The 17,778-nt window shown below is 42.3% G+C and overlaps 1 protein-coding gene and 1 long non-coding RNA gene across 3 annotated transcripts in view; one reads left to right on the forward strand and one right to left on the reverse strand.

The window, feature by feature from the left end:
* The window catches only part of LOC110961590 (myosin-11-like), a 35,186-nt gene that overhangs the window by 4,196 nt on the left and 13,212 nt on the right, over positions 1 to 17,778 (reverse strand). The window contains exons 11-42 of the mRNA XM_051941474.1: positions 17,212 to 17,355; positions 16,826 to 16,921; positions 16,614 to 16,732; positions 16,331 to 16,483; positions 16,065 to 16,238; positions 14,635 to 14,808; positions 12,278 to 12,392; positions 11,991 to 12,184; positions 11,792 to 11,913; positions 10,592 to 10,661; positions 10,041 to 10,201; positions 9,845 to 9,953; positions 9,230 to 9,361; positions 8,925 to 9,131; positions 8,085 to 8,222; positions 7,878 to 8,001; positions 7,226 to 7,397; positions 6,719 to 6,931; positions 5,889 to 6,033; positions 5,587 to 5,793; positions 4,724 to 4,828; positions 4,475 to 4,627; positions 4,143 to 4,391; positions 3,661 to 3,873; positions 3,365 to 3,577; positions 3,092 to 3,253; positions 2,757 to 2,885; positions 1,952 to 2,040; positions 1,427 to 1,550; positions 895 to 1,103; positions 684 to 792; positions 423 to 595 (exon numbers count right to left, since the gene is read on the reverse strand). Of these exons, the coding sequence (XP_051797434.1) occupies positions 423 to 595; positions 684 to 792; positions 895 to 1,103; positions 1,427 to 1,550; positions 1,952 to 2,040; positions 2,757 to 2,885; positions 3,092 to 3,253; positions 3,365 to 3,577; positions 3,661 to 3,873; positions 4,143 to 4,391; positions 4,475 to 4,627; positions 4,724 to 4,828; positions 5,587 to 5,793; positions 5,889 to 6,033; positions 6,719 to 6,931; positions 7,226 to 7,397; positions 7,878 to 8,001; positions 8,085 to 8,222; positions 8,925 to 9,131; positions 9,230 to 9,361; positions 9,845 to 9,953; positions 10,041 to 10,201; positions 10,592 to 10,661; positions 11,792 to 11,913; positions 11,991 to 12,184; positions 12,278 to 12,392; positions 14,635 to 14,808; positions 16,065 to 16,238; positions 16,331 to 16,483; positions 16,614 to 16,732; positions 16,826 to 16,921; positions 17,212 to 17,355 (4,897 nt within the window). The remainder of the gene's footprint in view (positions 1 to 422; positions 596 to 683; positions 793 to 894; positions 1,104 to 1,426; positions 1,551 to 1,951; positions 2,041 to 2,756; positions 2,886 to 3,091; positions 3,254 to 3,364; positions 3,578 to 3,660; positions 3,874 to 4,142; positions 4,392 to 4,474; positions 4,628 to 4,723; positions 4,829 to 5,586; positions 5,794 to 5,888; positions 6,034 to 6,718; positions 6,932 to 7,225; positions 7,398 to 7,877; positions 8,002 to 8,084; positions 8,223 to 8,924; positions 9,132 to 9,229; positions 9,362 to 9,844; positions 9,954 to 10,040; positions 10,202 to 10,591; positions 10,662 to 11,791; positions 11,914 to 11,990; positions 12,185 to 12,277; positions 12,393 to 14,634; positions 14,809 to 16,064; positions 16,239 to 16,330; positions 16,484 to 16,613; positions 16,733 to 16,825; positions 16,922 to 17,211; positions 17,356 to 17,778) is intronic.
* LOC110961592 (uncharacterized) lies at positions 12,863 to 17,735 on the forward strand. Of its 2 annotated transcripts, none has more exons than XR_007938813.1 (3): positions 12,863 to 14,093; positions 16,890 to 16,945; positions 17,189 to 17,735. It is a non-coding gene; the product is annotated as an uncharacterized LOC110961592 (long non-coding RNA). The 2 variants fall into 2 exon arrangements; XR_002596385.2 differs by having other exon boundaries at positions 17,235 to 17,735.

A 17,778-nucleotide genomic window follows, 5' to 3' on the forward strand; every position in this document is an offset into this window, starting at 1 on the left:
GCTGTGACTGCTGCAGGGCTCCTTATTCACAGATCTGAACTCATGCACTATAAAAATGAAAGGTTTAGGTTAAGGAAGGTCAGAAGACTACAAGCTCAAAACTTTTTTTTAAAGATTACAAATCAGTGATTTCCTTGATAAAGCAGTTTAAAAATGCATTGAAGAGTCTGGAGTCCAATTGTGCCATTAATCTGTATGTGGTAAGATCAAAAGTTCTATATTTCTGGATTATATATTTGAGAGAAGGCAAAAACCTCTTAATTCAGCAATACCAAAACAATCTCGATGGATAAATGACACCATTAAAAATTCTACTAATTATGTTGTAGTTTTTGAACTGGTTTGTTTTAGGAGGCAGGTCACTCCAACAATTTTAGTCACAGTTCGGCCTGTTCTTGACTGTTCGGTGGGATCTTTGTTACCTCAGTTTGCTCTTGAGTGAAGCCACATCTCTGTTGAGGGCATCATTGGCCTCTGTCGACTCGTCCAGCTCCCTCTGCAGTTTCCTGCGGGCCGCCACCACGCGCTGCGCCTCCTCCTCCGCCTCCTCCAGCTGATGCTTCAGCTGCTTCACCCGGATGTTGCTCTTCTCCGCCTGCACAGAGCAGAAAAGCAGGTTTATTCACGGCTATGCGACCAAAAGCATGATAAATCCCTTTAGTCTTGGCTAACATCACACTCACCTGGTCCTTGTATTGCTGCGCCTGCTTCCGCTCATCCTCCATCTGGATGGTTAAATCTTTCAGTTTCTTCTCTTTCTGACGCAGATTCTTGGCGCTGGCCTGACGTTCTCTACACAACATAATGTCATCTTACTATATTCCTACCTGATGTACTTGTTACTATGAATTTCACGTTTGTATTTTTATTCAATCTCCCACTATGCACCATTACCTGCTCTCGATTTCCAGCTGCTCTTCCACTTCTCTCAGTTTAGCCTCCAGAGCAGCGATGGAGGCCTTGAGTTTAGAGCGTCCCTGGCCCTCCATCTCCTGCAGTTTGGCCTTCAGCTCCTTGTTTTGTTTCTCTAGCTGTTGTCTGGATCCCTCTCTGCTCTGAGAGGAAGATCTCTCTGCTGCCAGCTCTGTTCCCAGCTGCTCCAACTACACAACAGAAAAGTATCAATTAGTAAATAAATTCATTTACTGTGATTGAGAAGTTTTGGTCTCTGTGTAGTTCACAAGAAAAACAACTTTTGTTGCCGTTTCTGATCATTTTTATCTTTTTGGATTCTACAAGAGACTTACTTAGATTCGCACTATCCTGTTACTGCCTTTTTTCTCTATATTTCATTGATCTTATACATTATGCAAAAACTCTGCCTTCTATTTTGTTTTATATTACAATGGAGACTAGAACAAACCTGTAGATTGAACCTAAAACATTTCGACAAAACAGGAGCCCTGAAGTTCAAAATGAACCCTACCAACTGCTGGCTCTTCCTCAGCCGGTCGTTCAGACTCTCCACATTGGTCTGCTCCTCCTCCAGCTCCTCCTCCAGTTGGCTGATCTTGGTTTCCAGGCGGCGCTTTTCATCAGACAGCAGTGACCTGAATAGAAGACATTGAAATAAGAACAGTTTTAGACTTGACATATCATCAGATTAAATATCAAAAAATCTAAGTGGCGACTGTGGCAACATTTTGATGTAAACAACAGAACAACTTGACTTCTTAATTAATTCACTTCTTGGCAACTATTAGCTGGATCTCTGGGTTATAATCCCATCACACTTTTCTTCCTTAACTTCCTTATAACCCGTGGAAGCAAAGCACTGTATCTCAAAGTAATGACTGAAAATCTCTCATCAACTTTAATCACCTCAGTAGATAAAGGCCTGTAGTGTGGAAGCATTGATGGAGATGCCCACTGAGACTTGTTCAGCACTTGAACTGTAGGTAACATATAGACAGATAGATAGATAGATAGATAATTCAATCAAGAAACCTACTTTCCAGAGGAGTTACTGGCCAGTTCTTCAGACAGCTCGTCTCTCTCCGCCTCTGCCTGCTTTCGAGCTCTCTCAGCTGCTGCCAACATCTGGACAAATGGAGGAAGGAGAAGATGGTGTCAGAAGGATGAACACTTCTGAAGGTTTCATTCAGGACTGAGTGAATACTTTTCATATACCCAAAGCCAAATCTTGATGCACCATCTGGCTCCTCTCTTGCATTGTTGCACCAAAAACTATTAAATGACATCTGTGCGATCCTTACATTGTCCTGCTGCCACAAATATTAAGAGCACTAAATGTGGATTATTGGAATGCTAAAAATAGTCCCCAACGAATGCAACATTTCCTCATTCATACAAACTACAGTGAGCATCTTTTTTCTCAAGGAAATTAATATAAAATAGTATATATTTGCGAGCTTTTAAAAGATTGTAGCAGGAACGAATGACATTGGAGTGAAGACTCACAAAGACATGGGTGATTTTGACATTTATGTGGGATTTACTAACAATGCCAAAAAATTGTTTCCAGTATATGACCAGCCTTGTTATTTAACTCTCTGAATGAACATCATTCTCTAAACATTAAATAATTTTAACAAAACTGATTATATAGGGATATGGGTTCTGTAAAGCATCTTGAGACAATTTGACCTATAATTGGTGCTATATAAACAAACCTGAATTATTTGTTTTAGCTACATGTGAAAACTGAAATCAAGTCAGTAATATTCTCCGTGACCCTGAACTATTTTTCCATACATGACACAGGATGGGAAACGGCAAACACCACATGGTCTGACCTCATGCAGCTGGATGATGTCGGCCTCCATGGCCTTAGATTTGCGCTCAGACTCCCTGGCTGAGGCGAGAACTTCCTTCTGGGCTGCCCGAGAGTCCTCCAAGTCCCTCTGGACATCCTTGACCTGGCCCTGTGAGGAGAGATATTGCAAATCCACTCTGTCAGCCAAGGTAGTCTGAATAATAATTCACTCTTGGTTATGTTTTTAAGACGCATCTATATTTAATCATTCAGCAGATGACTTTATAAAAGCATAAATGCCTCAAAGTTCCATCTGAGACTGACAAGCAACCCATCTTTAGCACAGTTTTGATACTTTTAAAAACGTATGCTGACCTGGATTTTGCGGAGCTGCTTGAGCGCCTCTTCACGCCCTCTGCTGGCGGCCTCCAGCTGGTCTTCCATGTCCTTCAGCTCCCCCTCGAGCTTCTTCTTTCCAGCAGACGCCTGACCCCGCTGCTTCCTCTCCTCCTCCAGCTCTGACTCCAGCTCACGAACCTGACAGAAGGAGAAGCCTCACGTTGCCTTTATTGTGATTTGACAGATATGATGTGGACTAGAGCTGAATGATTAGACTGTAAAGGACAGCAGCAGTAGGTGAAGCTCCACCTGTTTGAGGAGCTGCTTCCTCTTCTCCTCTCCCATCTCCTCTCGGGCCTGCAGCTCCCTCTCATGCTGAGCTTTGAGCGCCTGACTGTTGACCTCCAGACGCAGCTTGGCGTCTTCGGCCACCTGCAGCTCGTCCTCCAGCTCCTCCATCTGCGTCCTCATCTCCTCCACAATGGCCTCCAGGCCTCGCTTCGCCTTCTCCAGGTCATGCACCTGATAAATGATCAGAAACAATGTCTGAGGTGTTGGGCTTGCAAGAATCTTTCATTCATTCATGTTCACGTGCTGCTGCTTACACTCTTCCCCACGTCATCCTTGGAGCTGATAAGATCTTCCATCTCAGCTCGGAGCGACTTTATGGTCTTCTCTGCCTCCTCCAGAGCCTCCTGGTTGTCCTCCAGTGCTCGGGTCACAGCCAGCACCCTCGTCTCCTTCTCCCTCACCTCTGCCTCGGCTCGATCTCGCTCTTCTGCGAACTTACACGACACAGCTCGCTCCTCTGCCAGCATCTGATGAGCATGAAGACAACGCCGATCACGTGATCAGGGGTGAATGCTGAGCAAACACTGAATTCACTCCAACAGCAGTTTCTGTGAGTGACTTTAAACAGTCCTGCTTAAAAACAGTGTCTTTAGATCATCTGTAGCACTCACATGCTGTAAAAGTGTCTTCTATTGTAAATCTCACATCACTGTAATTATTCATTTGTTCTATTTTAGCCTGTACATTGGATAAGCCTCCAGAACATTAGTTCCCCTCCGCCGCAGTGCTGCCAGACCTGATCAAACTTCTTCTGCTTCTTCTCCAAGTTGGAGACAAGCTGCCGCTGGCTGTCCAGGTCCATTAGAACGTCCTCCAGCTCCTGCTGCATCCGGTTTCGGCTCTTCTCCAGCTTGTCATAGGCTGAAGCCTTCTCCTCGTACTCGGTGTTGGCTGATTCCAGCTCACGCTGCAGACGCTTCTTCCCCTCCTCCAGCATCTCCACTGTCCCTGACATCTCGTCTAGCTTCTTCTTGTAGTCAGACAGCTGACAGAAGGGTGCACAGTGACAACTTGAATAAAAAGTTTGAAATGCATGGATTTTTTTCAGTTTAAGCAACATGCACTGACCTGCATGTTGAGGCTGGACACCTGCCTCTCCACAGCCCGTTTGCCCTCCGTCTCCTCCTCCAGCTGCTCCATCAGGCTGTTCCTGTCCTCCTCCATCTGACGGAGACGTCCAGACAGATTCAGCTTCTGACGGGTCTCCTCTGATAGCAGCTCCTGGAGGGAAAGAATGAGAACACAGGCTGGTACATGAAGAATATGACTTTATGAATCACAGTACGGAGATGTAGAATATATTTGTGGTGTCCTCACCTGTGCGTCCTGGAGCTGAGAGGACAAACTGGACACATCTTTACTCAGCTTGATGTTCTTTCCCTCAGCCTCGTTCAGCAGACCGGTCACACTGTCCAGCTCCATCTGGTAAAGAAAAGAAAGAAAAACAGAGACTTCAGTAAGATTGAAGTTAATCCTGAGTGTGCAATGCTGTCTCTTCATCACGCAGTGTAGTTTTAGTTGTCATTTATTTTATACATGGCAGTTTCTGGCCTCAACATATAGCTGGAGACAGCTGTAGCCTCTAAATGCATACATAAAAATAGTAAAAAATGCAAAAAAAAAAAAAAAAAACTAAATCACCACTGAAGAAAACCAGACTAAAGCTTTTGACTAAAAGTAAAACGCATTTCCATCAAAAGGCCAAAAGCAAATCAAAATTATTTACCAAGAATAACAGATTCTAGGCCTCCCAAAATTCCTTTTAAACTGGTGACCATTTTGCAGCTTCAAACAAAACTATTTTTTTCCCCAACAACTTGCTTTCTACCTAAAATATCATATGTAAATATGTTTGACACAGTTTGTTGCCTTTGCTTTTATAAATCAGTAAATATATTTTTACTAAGTTCATGTAATTTGTGCTTTTCATGTTTTTTTTTCTTCATTTATTAGCTTGCTTTAAGGGTCTGCAAAGTAAATTTTAAGCTTGGTTTGTGAAACGCACAAAATAAAAACTGCACATTTAACTTGGAAATAATCTGCTGATATCGTACAGGATTTGCTGGTATACTTCTCGGTGTTGTTAATGAACCCTTTTTCCTTTATACATCTAGATACAGTCCTAGTATTTATTGCATGTATTTAGTACTTCAGTCTCGATCGGTATTTGTGTAACTCACAGTCATCTTTGAGACTCGCTCAGTCAGCTCGTTCTTTTGACGTTCGCTCTCGTTGAAGCGAGAGTGTAGGTCATTCAGCTGACCCTCCACCTTCTTCTTCTTGTGCTCCACCTCCTGTTTGGCGCTGGCAAGGGATCTCAGGTCGGCGCTCAGATCTGCCGTTTCCTTCTCCAGAGCTTGCTTGGCTTTCTCCAGACCAGCCCTCGCCTGAAATCGTTACGTGATTTTAAAGCAAAGTATCAGTAAACAATACAGACCGCTGTAATGGCAAGAATTATGTTGAGTGTTTTGGGCTAACTGACCCGCTTGCCCTGCTCCAGCTGCTCTGTGAGCTCCTCCACTGCTTGGCTATGTTTCTGTCTCAGATCCTGGATTTGGGCCTCGTGGCTCCGTCCCTCCTCCTCCATGGCTTTCTTCAACATGGCCACCTCTTGTTCTCGCTTTGCCCTGATAACCACAAACGCATCACATCAACACAACCTATCTCATCCAATCATAACCTCGCATAGAGAGCTCACTACAACAGTCAAGGACCGGCTTACAGATGCTTGCAGATGACACTGTTGTTTACAGCATCGTTGTTAAGAATCATTTTACACTGATCGCCTCCAAATCCAAAAATGCAGCAAAAAAATTCCCCAAATTTCTGAAAATTTGCAAAACCTTCAGGAGTAAAATTCCAATAATTCCTTAAAAGTTTCCCCTAAAAGTTTTATTTAAAAAAAGAAATCCCCCAAAATTGGCAAGAAAATTCTTGTAAATATTTTCAAAAAATTAGTAAAAAACTTCCAAAAAAAATCCTAAAAATATCTAAAGTAATTACGTATTTATCAGTAAAACTTCTAATATTTTCTTTAAGAACATTCACATAAACTCGCTGATTTTTTTTTAATGTAAATGTTCTTAAACATTTTTATCATTTCTTTTTTCCACCAAAAAATGTTCAAAGATTTCCCAAAAATGTTGAAGATGTGGACATCAGAAGTTTAACTGTGAAAATATATATTTTTTTCCACATTTTCAAACTTTAAACCGGGTCAATTTTGACCCACAGGACAACAGGAACGTTAATCTTCATCACATGTGGCTCATTCAGAGGTTATATATGTAGGTTACACTGGATCATACAGACCGGAGCTCCTGCTGGGCGGCGGTTGTATCCAGGCTGTCCTCCAGCTCAGACCGTAGAGCGTTAAGTTCTTCCCCGAGGTCCCGTCGAGCTGCTTCGGCTTTCCCTCTCGCTTCCTTTTCTGCCTCCAAGTCCTCCTGCAGCTCTGACATCATTGTCTCCAACTCTCGAACTCGCTTCACAGCCGCCCCACGCTGATTGCTCTCATCTTCCAAACTGTGGACATAAAAAAAGTTTGCTGGTAAGACAATTACTGTACGTTTCGAAATTCTGTTCTATTATTCTTATATCCATTATTGTCTGTGTACACATGGTCTGGAGGGCAGAACAGAATAACTTCTCTGCTAAAAGCACATTTCTGCTCCTCAGAGGGTGAACTTATCTCCATGATGTTCCCTCTTGCACCACCTCAATGATACACTATTAATTGGACTTTATGAACATCTTAAACATCTGTGAGCTGTGGATTTTTCTTATAAGGAGCATCATCTGCAGCTTAATCCTTCTCACCGGGCTTGAGTGGCCTGAAGTTCCTCGTCCTTGGCTGCATACTGGCCGCGGAGATCTCCTAGTTGACCCTGCAGGTCGGTGTGCTGCTCCTGCAGGTCGGCCAGCTCCGCCTCCACCTTCCTTTTAGCCTTCTCCATGTCCTGACGACCCTTCTCCTCCTTCTTCATGCGCACTGGGCACACCAAAAAAATGGAAATAAACAAAACACGTCAGTTTTTACAGAGGCATTATGGGAAAATGGATCATATTCAGAACTCTAAAGCCCTGCAAAGTCATAAAAGTCTGTGCATTTAAAATCACTAGACACCTTTACAACAAGTACAGTGGAACAACATAATATGTACTATTTGGTGCAGTAGAAGATGAATTAGAGTTCTTTGCAGTATATTTATAATTTTACTGTCTAAATTAGACATTTAATAAAGTCATCAAAAAAATGAGTAAAAGCCGGTGGAAGAGTTCCATCCACTTGTCCATCTGTACACGTTATGTGGATTTTGTTTGCCTTTACAGTGCTAGAATGGAAAATTAATATTTAATAAAGCCTTATGCGTAGCCTTTGAGCACCAGTTAAAGATCAGTCAATTACTAGCTTTATTTTTCTACATATGTAAGCTAAAGTCCATGGAAGTGAGTAAAAGTGCTGACTGACCCTCCAGGTCAGAGATCATGGACTCGTGTTTGGCTTTGAGTTTGGTCAGATTCTTAGACTTCTCCTCCTCCTCGGCCAGGTTAGAGCTCATGTCAGCCATCCTCTCCTCCAGGAGTTTTCGCTCCTACAAACAGAGAAGTGAAAGCACATTTATATAGTATGAACTGTGTATGAAGCACGCTACAATACCAAAACTGCCCCTTTTACCTTCTGCAGTTTGCTATTCTGGTCCTCCATGATCAGAACGTCTTCCTCCAGTTTCTTCACCTTTCCTTCCACAGCCACCTTCTCCAGCTGCAGCTTCTGTCGAGCGTCTTCCTCCTCGGCTATGTGGGCCTCCATCATCTGTAGTGCAACATTGAAGTGAGGCAGCAATTCATGGCTCAGGTAGAAGCATGCAACAAATATAAAACAGTACAAGGAGAACATGCTGTCAGTGTCAGACCCGTTTAACCAACAAATAAAGACAAAAACTGGCTTCCTTTACGAGAATAAATCATATTTTCTTCAAAATTGAAGCAACTTTTCTGTCATTCTTGGATTATGGTAACATTTTATAAATGCAAGCCTCAGCTGTAACTCATCTGGATGCTGCTGAGAAGATGTATCATATTTGTCCAGCCCCCACTGAGGTTCTCTTTACTTCTAGCTACAGTTATACTGATTCCAAAGAGTAGCAGTACTTGATAATGCAGTGAAAAATGAGCATAAATAAGTCAAAATATAGCAAGAGCAAAAAACTTCCTGGGGTTCAGAGGCTTAAATGACTGAATTATATTGCAGGTACTTGCATGCTTCTGCTAAACTTAGGGACTCCAGTTTTACTCACTGTGCACCTGCAACCTGCAATAACATGCAAACAGTTCTGAAGATTGACCAATTTTATTCATTCAGTTTTAAATTTCATCTTATTTTACCTGCAGCTGTTGATTTACCTTGCCTTAAATCATTGCTGTATTTCTTTTCAGTGGTTTTATTGCTTTTCTAATCTGACTTTTATTTTCATTTCTTGTAGGGCAGTGTAATAGCAGCAATAATGTGTAAAACCTGTAGCTGCTGCTCCATGTCCTTCCTCTCCTGCTGCAGGGCGTTGCTGCGGTCCTCCTCCTCCTCCAGCCGGGCTTCCATCTCATGCAGCACCTCCTCCAGCTCCTGCTTCTTGGCCTCCAGTCGCACCCTCATCTCCTCAGCCTCAGCGCACAGCTCCGTCTCTGCCTGAAGCTTTGACTCCAGCTGCGCCCTTTCCTCCATCAACTACAAGCACACACCTTGGTCATTTCCTGAAATCTGCTTAATAACACTAAAAAAAAAAACTAAAAAAAACAGGATAATAAAAACACTATTTGTCTCACCTGGGTGTGTTTCTGGGTGATGTCCTTCAGTTCGGCCTCAGTCTTAGCGGCCACCTCTTTGGCTGCCTTTAGCTCCTCCTCCTTCTGACCCATTTCCTCCTCTTGTCTGGTCACCTGCAGCAGTGGCTTCACCTGAACCACAGACATCATCACACATCCATAAATCCATCGTGGTTTCTTTGGAACATACATGATTTATGTCTTCATCCTAAAATTTCAGTTTCAAACATGTCTGTATTTTGGTTTATTTTTTGTATTTTTTTCTGTGTTTTTTACTGACTGCTTTTGTGTATGGACTGTGTCATACAGTTCAGAAGTCTGTAGCTGTGGTAGCATGAGGCATGAATGATAAATTTACAACTTTTATACTAAAAACCAATCCAAAATTGTAATGAATCTTAAATTCCCTAGTGTGGTAATAATGCCAAAGAAAAAGGCCGAATTGGTAACAAGTAAATTCCCATAAACCATTTAATTTTAGGGTGAACACTCCATTTAAGGTGAGGGTCAGGTTAGCTTTGGTCAGAGATTGGATGTAGTAGTGATTATGCTGACATTAAATCTCTCATTGAACTGATGGAATTATAACTGTTTGTGTGTGTGTGTGTGTGTAACCTTAGTGAAAAGCCTCCACCACTGCCAGTTCTTCAGTTTGAGGTAACAGGCACAGTTCCTCTGGATGACCTTCATGGCACTCAGCTGCTGCTGACGTTTGCTGAAAGCCCTGAAAACACACAGGAAAAAAAATCAGATGTGGAGCCCCAAACTCCAGCAGCAGGACGCTACACTCTGCTCTAAATGCGTCTCGTACTTGCGACCCAGGAAGCCTCTTGCTTGAGCCTGGAAGGCGATGATGACGACGGTCAGTTTGAGGTCTCTCTCTTCCTCCAGCTGGGCCAAAACCCCCGTCCTGAAGAACATCTTACTCTGGCCGATACGGTACAGGTTAGGGTCCAGATCCAGATGCTTAACCTGCAGATAAGCAAAGGACCAAGCTTCAAGAAGGAACAAGTTGAAATTCCTGTATTTTTACAGTGCAAAACAACCCATGAAAAAGAGCCCAGCAATAAAGTGCTTGTATCAGAGATTTTTCAGAGATCAAGACAACGTACACTTCAGCTATATAAGAACACCAAGATCACAATCACAATAGGCTGACTTTTACAGGTTACTGCATCTTTACAGAGTTAGTTTTGAGTGCACCTATGAAGCACGCCTACAAGCCTGCACTCAGAAGCTTAGAACAGAGAAGGGAGACCTACAGGAGGAGGGATGTATTTCAAAATGTCACTTTTTAATTCTTGCTTCTTCCACATATCTGCCTACTGCGGTTTTAAAACCATTCATTGACAAGCAGCTCACCATCAGACAGCAGGCCTGTTTCCCATCCATGAAGCCTTTTGGGATGGCATTGGCAGCCAGGATCTCATACCTGCAAACAACACAACATTTCACTTTCTTGTGATCTTACACAACCACTACAAGGAGTAAACTGTGATTTGTCTGTAAAGTGATACAGCTATGTTTCAATCAAGGTAAAAAAAATGATGCAAACTTGTAACACACTGGATGATATAGGGAACCACCCGACTTTATGTTACCCATTCTGATTTTTTTCTGGCTTTGAATGGGCCAGTAACTGAAGCCACACTTCACAAAAATGGTTAAAATACTGAATTACTGTTTTTTATTTGCAGTTCTCACTATTTTGGCACTGGTAAATGTCCTTTATCGCTGGCTGTGACCTTTCTGTTGTGCCACCAGACATTCCTCTATGCAGGAAACCTATCCATCCATTTTCGATACACCGCTTAATCCTCATTAGGGCTGTGGGGGAGCTGACTTAGGGTGAAGGCAGTGGACACCCTGGACAGATCACCAGTCTATCACAGGGCTACATTTAGAGACAAACGAGCACGCTCAGTCACAACTACGGCCAATTTAGAGTTACCAGTTAACCTCAGCATGCTTGTTGGAATGTGGGAGGAAGCCTGAGAACCTGGAGAAAATGATATCTTTAAATGTATGAAATTTAAAGTTTAAGAGCTCTAATGTGTAACTGTTTGGTAGAAATAAGCAGTCCACAGCATGTTCTTATTGAGTTTTAAAAGAAAAAGAACGTTAAGTACCGTCTTGATACCATTATCTCTGACAAGGGGAGCAATTACTAGCAATCCAAGGTAAACATGCAAAGGCTGGTAAAAGGGAATTGGAATAGCCAATATGGTAAGACTAATGCATCAATAAGTTTAATCTTCAGCTAGGAGAAACAGGAATAAACAATTACACAATTTATATGCTGCTCAACTTTTCAGGCCTGGTCCAAAGAGCTCCTAAATGACAGAGGCAAAAAAAGAAAAAGTGCATCCATCACATCATCCAATTCTTATGGGACCAAAGAAATTGTGTACATTTGGCAATGACATTTTGAAATCTTATCAGCCTGAAAGAACACATCCACAAAACAAACAGACCTACATCATTAGAAAAAGATTTTGCTGATAATACAATCATTGATGTATTAAAAGGGCAACAAACATCAGTGTAAATAGTCTCTCTCACCTCTGTCTGAACTCCTGGAACACGATGCGGTTCGGGAATCCCTGTCTGCAGATTCGGATCCCCTCCAGCACGCCGTTACACCTCAGCTGCTCCAGCACCAGGTGGGAGTCCATCTTACCGGCCTGCAGCACAGCAGCCAACACTGAATGCATAAACAGACTCCTCTCTGCAGACAGATGCAGATAACACGACCTCTTACCCTCTTCTCGTGGTTGGGAATGATGCAGCGGACAAAATTGGGCTGCGTGTTGTGCAGTGTGGTCATCAGTTTGCCCAGAGACTCCTTGTACAGCTGGCCCACTGTGCGGAACATGCCCTTCTTGGATTTGGTGGAGGTGGGCGCTGAGCTCTCAGACATCTTGGTCATGGTCTCCAGACCCACCACTCGATCCACTGACAGGGAGAACAACACAACAAAGATTTTTATTATCATGACAACAGATATGATGCAATGAGGGTGTGTTTGTGATCTCTTGGAGAGCTGACCGTCTTTCCACAGGTCTTGGATGAAGGTGCTGGAGGAGCTGTTGAGCAGCGCTGTCACGTTGTCGTTCAGAGGGTCCATGTTCTTTGTCAACCAGTTGGCTGCGTTGTAGTCGACCTGGAAACATAAATAGAAGTCATGGTTCTAGATGGTTATAATTAGAGCTGCAGCAACCGATCAACAAGTTGTTGACTCAAGTTTGTCGACTTTGAGTATTTTTTAATATAAAAAAGTCTCAATTCCTGGGTTCTAGCTTCATAAATGAGAACATTTTCTGTTTCATTTACTCTTCTATGACAGTAAACTGAATGTCTTTAGGTTGTGGAAACAAAAAGGCATTTCATTGCATAATCTTGAGCTTTAGTAAACATTGATGGACATTTTTCAGCATTGTCTGATATTTTGTAAACCAAACAATTAGTCAATTATCAAGAAAAATTAATTTTGTCAATATTGGAATTGACGAAATTACAGTAAAGATCACATTCATTTGGCCTTCCCCTGCCTGCAGTAACCGACGTTTCTGTTGACCCCACTAGATGGCGCCCTCGAAACAAGTGACCTTTGTTGGTTTATTTTCTCTTCTTCTACTTTGCAGCTGTATTGAGCCCTGCCGTGATAATGAGTGGATCAAAGAAACGAGAAGTCGACAGTGACTGTCGAGTGTTTCAGAATGGAATCCATGAAGGGGAAAACACGTGGAGAGGACTGTAGGGTCTGACAGGATGTCTGGGGTCATCCAGAGGATGAAGCTGCCGTGGTGGAAACTCGCCAATGTCACCACCAATGTCATCGCCAAACTTGACAGGAAAAACTTCGGGCTGCTGAAAAGAATCCAGGATAAGGTGAGGGAGGAAAACCCTGAGCTAGATGTGATTTTCCTACACTGCTTAATCCACCAGGAAGCGCTCTGTAAGTCTGTTATGCATCTTGATCATGTCGTGAAGCCAGTCGTAAAACTCGTTACCTTTATACCAGTGAGAGGGCTTCAGCATCATCAGTTCATTAAGTTTCTTGAAGAAACTGATGCTGATCACCAGGACTTGCTTTACCACTCTCATGTCTGCTGGTTAGGTTTGGGGAAAGTATGTCAGCGAGTGTGGGAGCTCAAAGGCGAGATGAGCTCATTTTTGAAGTTAATGGGGAAAACTGATGATTTTTCTGAGCTGCGCGACAGAGATTGGCTGTGATTTTGCTTTTGCCGTGGACATACTGACACACATGAATGAGCTGAACGTGAAGCTGCAAAGGAAAGATCAATTTGAAATGTACACAAATGTGACAAGCCAAACTGACTTTATTCTCAAGACAAATGTCAAAACAATCCTTCGCTCATTTCCCTACACTGGCGATGCTGACAGAGCCAGTGGACATGTGATGAAATATAAGGAATCACTAGAAGACCTACACGGAGAATTCTGCCGTCGGTTCTCCGATTTTGAAAAAATTAACAAGACACTTTAGCTGGTATCATGTCCTTTGTCACAAGACCCAGAAACAGCACCTCAGGAGTTGCATTTGGAACTGATCGATCTTCAAAGTGACTCGGTCTTAAAGGAGAAGTTCAGCTCCCTTAAACTGAATGACTTTCACGCCTCACTAAGTGAAGCCAAGTTTCCAAACATTGGGAAGATGGCACAGAGGATGCTGGTGTTGTTTGGATCTACCTACGTGTGTGAGTTGACGTTTAGCGTGATGAACATCAACAAAGCACACCTCAGATCCATCCTGAGAATCGCCACAACCAGACTGACACCAGACTTTGATGCACTGGCAAGAAAAAGGTGACCAACAACACTGTTCCCACTGAAATTGAATGTGAGTATTCTTTACTTTATCAGTATTGTCTTTAACATGTAATTCATATTAGTTTGCACAATCTCCAACCATCTGATGCTGATCTGGCCATCTGTTGAATTTCAAAAGTCAATGTGGCCCCTGAGCCAAAAAGTTTGCCCACCCCTGTGTTAGACCATGTCTCAAGCCCATTGTTTCCTCCTTAACATGTAATATATTTAGAAACATGTCACAAATATAAAATTTAATATTTTAAAAAGACTCAGAAAGTTCCTAAAACAAAGGGATGATGTGGTTGTTATGAAATGCTACTAAAACAGAGGGAAGCAGTGCATTTGCTTGGGACTATATCCAGCAGTGAATTATTGCATCTAGAAGACATTTGAAGCAGCAGGGTGATGTATGTGAGATTGAGTCAACTAAATGAAAACGCATGTCTTCATGTTGATGAAGAAACTCGTCACACACTGTGGCTCATTAATGTATTTGTGGACATCCAAGGAAGAGAAGACGAACACACACGGTAGTCAGTTTCATTCCTGAAGCCTTCAGCGATCCTCACCTTACCAGCGTAGTGCAGCACACTGAACATCAGTTTATCTTTGTGTTGTTTGGGCTTGGAGAATTTAACGTGTCCAGTGTGGGTGTTCAGCAGCTTGTCCACAAAAGAAACATCAGTGGCTTTGGGGAACCAGCACTCCTCGTCCAGCAGAGCCAGGATACCTGGAGGGTTGTTCTGCAGGACAGTGAAGGCAAATGAGGTTCAGTGGAAGAGAATATTTGTACATGTGGTTCCTGGTGCAGTTACTTTTGGATCAGGGTTCAGGATCTGCAGACGAACAGAAAAAATCTATTTCACAGTTAATTTTAGTGCTATTATCTTAAGATAACAAAACTGATGTTCTCATGACTAGGAGTTCATTTATCCCATTATCTCAAGATAACTTATTTTCTCATGATAACGGCTTGATTCATTTTGTCATCTCAAGATATTAAGGTCATTTCCTTGGTTTATCAGAGATCAGGAGTGACATGATGCCAGCGTGTACAGATGGAATACTGAGAGGCGTGCTGACTGATTGAAGCTGGTATTTTACTGGCCAACATATAAGACCTAAATCAAAGGCCAACAGAGAGAAATGACCTCTGTTTGAAATAACATCCATCCATCCATCCTTCCTCATTATTTAAAGGAGAATTCTGGTTTATCATTTAAACCTGATGCATTTCCCATTATTGTAGCTAAGGGGGCTCCAAGAGTCACGCTAACGTCACACCGTTCTCCTCCATTGTAGAGATTCAGGGAAAAGAGTCATAGTGGGGGCACTTAGCATGAGCTCCCTACAGCCTTTCAAGGTAAGCAGATGTTCACATGAATCCTTAAAAACATCTGTGCACCCATTAACAGTCTTACATAAACTGCAAACCTGCAAATACTCTTTTGACAGATCCACAATTATCTAAGTTTAAATTAATTTCTACCCGTTAAACATGAAATCATTCACCTTTATTCCAGCTTACAAGCTAAATAAGGGATTTTTTTAAATTGCTTTTTCAGTTAATATTATAGTACTTAGGCAGATGGCTGCAGCCATTACATATATTTAACAAAATGTCACATAACTTTCTTTTCATTCATCAGCTGTGCAAAGTCGCTTTCTACATATCTTAATTGTCTGGTGCATTAAACTCGACTTTAATTATTAAAATTATTCCTGCTTTTTTTCCATTTAAATACCATAAATATATTGGATGTATGTTAGTATTTTCACAGGAGTTCACACAAGTAAAAACAACTTTTTAAATTCTAAATACATGATTTTGCAGAAGAACAATTTTTAGGGTAATGCAGATAACTGACAGTGTGAATATAGGTAGCAATGAGCTGCTTCTTATTCTTTGTGCTCAACCTTTGTTAAGCTTGAGATGTCTCTTTTGAGTGAATTCACTGAACTCCGGGTTCAGACACATCCTGTACATGTGGCTGCTTACCGGCCTCTCGATGAGCTCGATGCAGGGCTGCAGGTCGAGGCCGAAGTCAATGAAGTTCCACTCGATGCCCTCCCTCTTGTACTCCTCCTGCTCCAGGATGAACATGGTGTGGTTGAAGAGCTGCTGCAGACGTTCGTTGGTGTAGTTGATGCAGAGCTGCTCAAAAGAGTTGTCCTGCAGGCGAGAAACTTGTGATTGGAAAACAGCAGAAATGCAACAAAAGCAACACTTAAGTGCTTGAAGGTCTGTTTTCAGGAGGTGTTTACCTCAAAAATCTCAAAACCAGCGATGTCCAGGATGCCCAGGAAGGATGCTGACTGTCTCTTACTCTTGTCCAGTGTCTTGTTAACTCTGGCCAGGATCCAGCGGAACAAACGCTCATACATGGCCTTAGCCAGAGCCTCCACTGCAAAATCAGCCTGAAGAAGGAGAAAGGCTTCACTATGATACATTTGGGAGGATTTAATCACTCTATATCAGTAAAAAAAAAAAAAAAAAAAATCAAGCAGAGCCTCTATTATCTGTGTTTTGTTGATGACATTTAGTTACCTGCTGCTTGGTCTGGGCTTTCTGCACCACCTCCCTGCCCACTTTAATCCTGGGTGTGAGGATGGCGCGGGTGAAGTCGGTCACGTTGATGCCCTGCAGGTGGCACACCTTCTGGGCAGCTGGGGTTGATTTGAAATGTGAGATGGAAGAACAGGTTTAGAGAAGTTTCAAGGGTCATTTACACAACAGGTGAAGTCATTTTTAGTAGTTACCGGTGTTGTCAGGCATGGTCGCTTGCTCACTGTTCCTCTCTTTCTCAAACTTCATGTTGCCCAGCTGGAGCACAGTGGACACCACCTTCAACATCCCTGCAGGAGGGAAGAGCAAAGCAGGTATCACATGAACATTACCAACATTTACATGTCCAACGCTTCAGTGTTGTTTTTATGCTTATTTAAGAAGTATATACTGCACTTTTTTGCTGAACTACACTTACTTTTCATCTTTCATTGCTAGCTATTTTGCAAATAAGTACATTTTTATTTGCATGCAAGATACATGAAATCATTCTAAAATATGATGAGAAAGTTGGCGGCTAATTCTGTGATTGTTTGGATCATTGCTTCTGCAAAAAGATTTCAGCTTGTCTTTACGACACCTAATCTCTCCTCCTCGGTGAAGCCCATGATCTCCATGGCCTCCAGAGTCTCATCAAACATCTCGTCATCCTGCTGACCAGAGATCTCCACGTGACCTGCCACCAGGAAACGGTAGCTGCTGAAGTCCTCCAGGAGAAGCTCCTCTACAAGTACAAACACACAAAGCATTCTGATCAGAGGACATTTGAAGTGAATTACCCAGACCTTAACTTGAAGTCCTTATTTCAACTTAAAATTGATGATTGACGTTATGGGGATTTCTCCTTATGCCCTAAAGGGAGGCAAACCTGCATGATGTGGCACAAAGTGTAAACAGATTTATGTCTGTATGACCTTTGAAAAATTTATTTCATAGTTGATGACACCTGGTTAAAAAACTTTCACATAATCAGATTAATGTTAAGAATGTGCAACTTCCTATCTGACAATAAGTCATCTGCTCAGACTCTCCCTAAGAAGGAGTGGAGAAAAGCTACATGTGCAACACATTTTCCTCTAAAAATAAAGCTCTGACTGACTTTAAGTTGCCTTAGAATGACATACTGTTCCTTTAAAAATGCAAGCAC

Source organism: Acanthochromis polyacanthus, chromosome 21 (genome assembly GCF_021347895.1).
Source record: "Acanthochromis polyacanthus isolate Apoly-LR-REF ecotype Palm Island chromosome 21, KAUST_Apoly_ChrSc, whole genome shotgun sequence".
NCBI lineage: Eukaryota > Metazoa > Chordata > Actinopteri > Pomacentridae > Acanthochromis > Acanthochromis polyacanthus.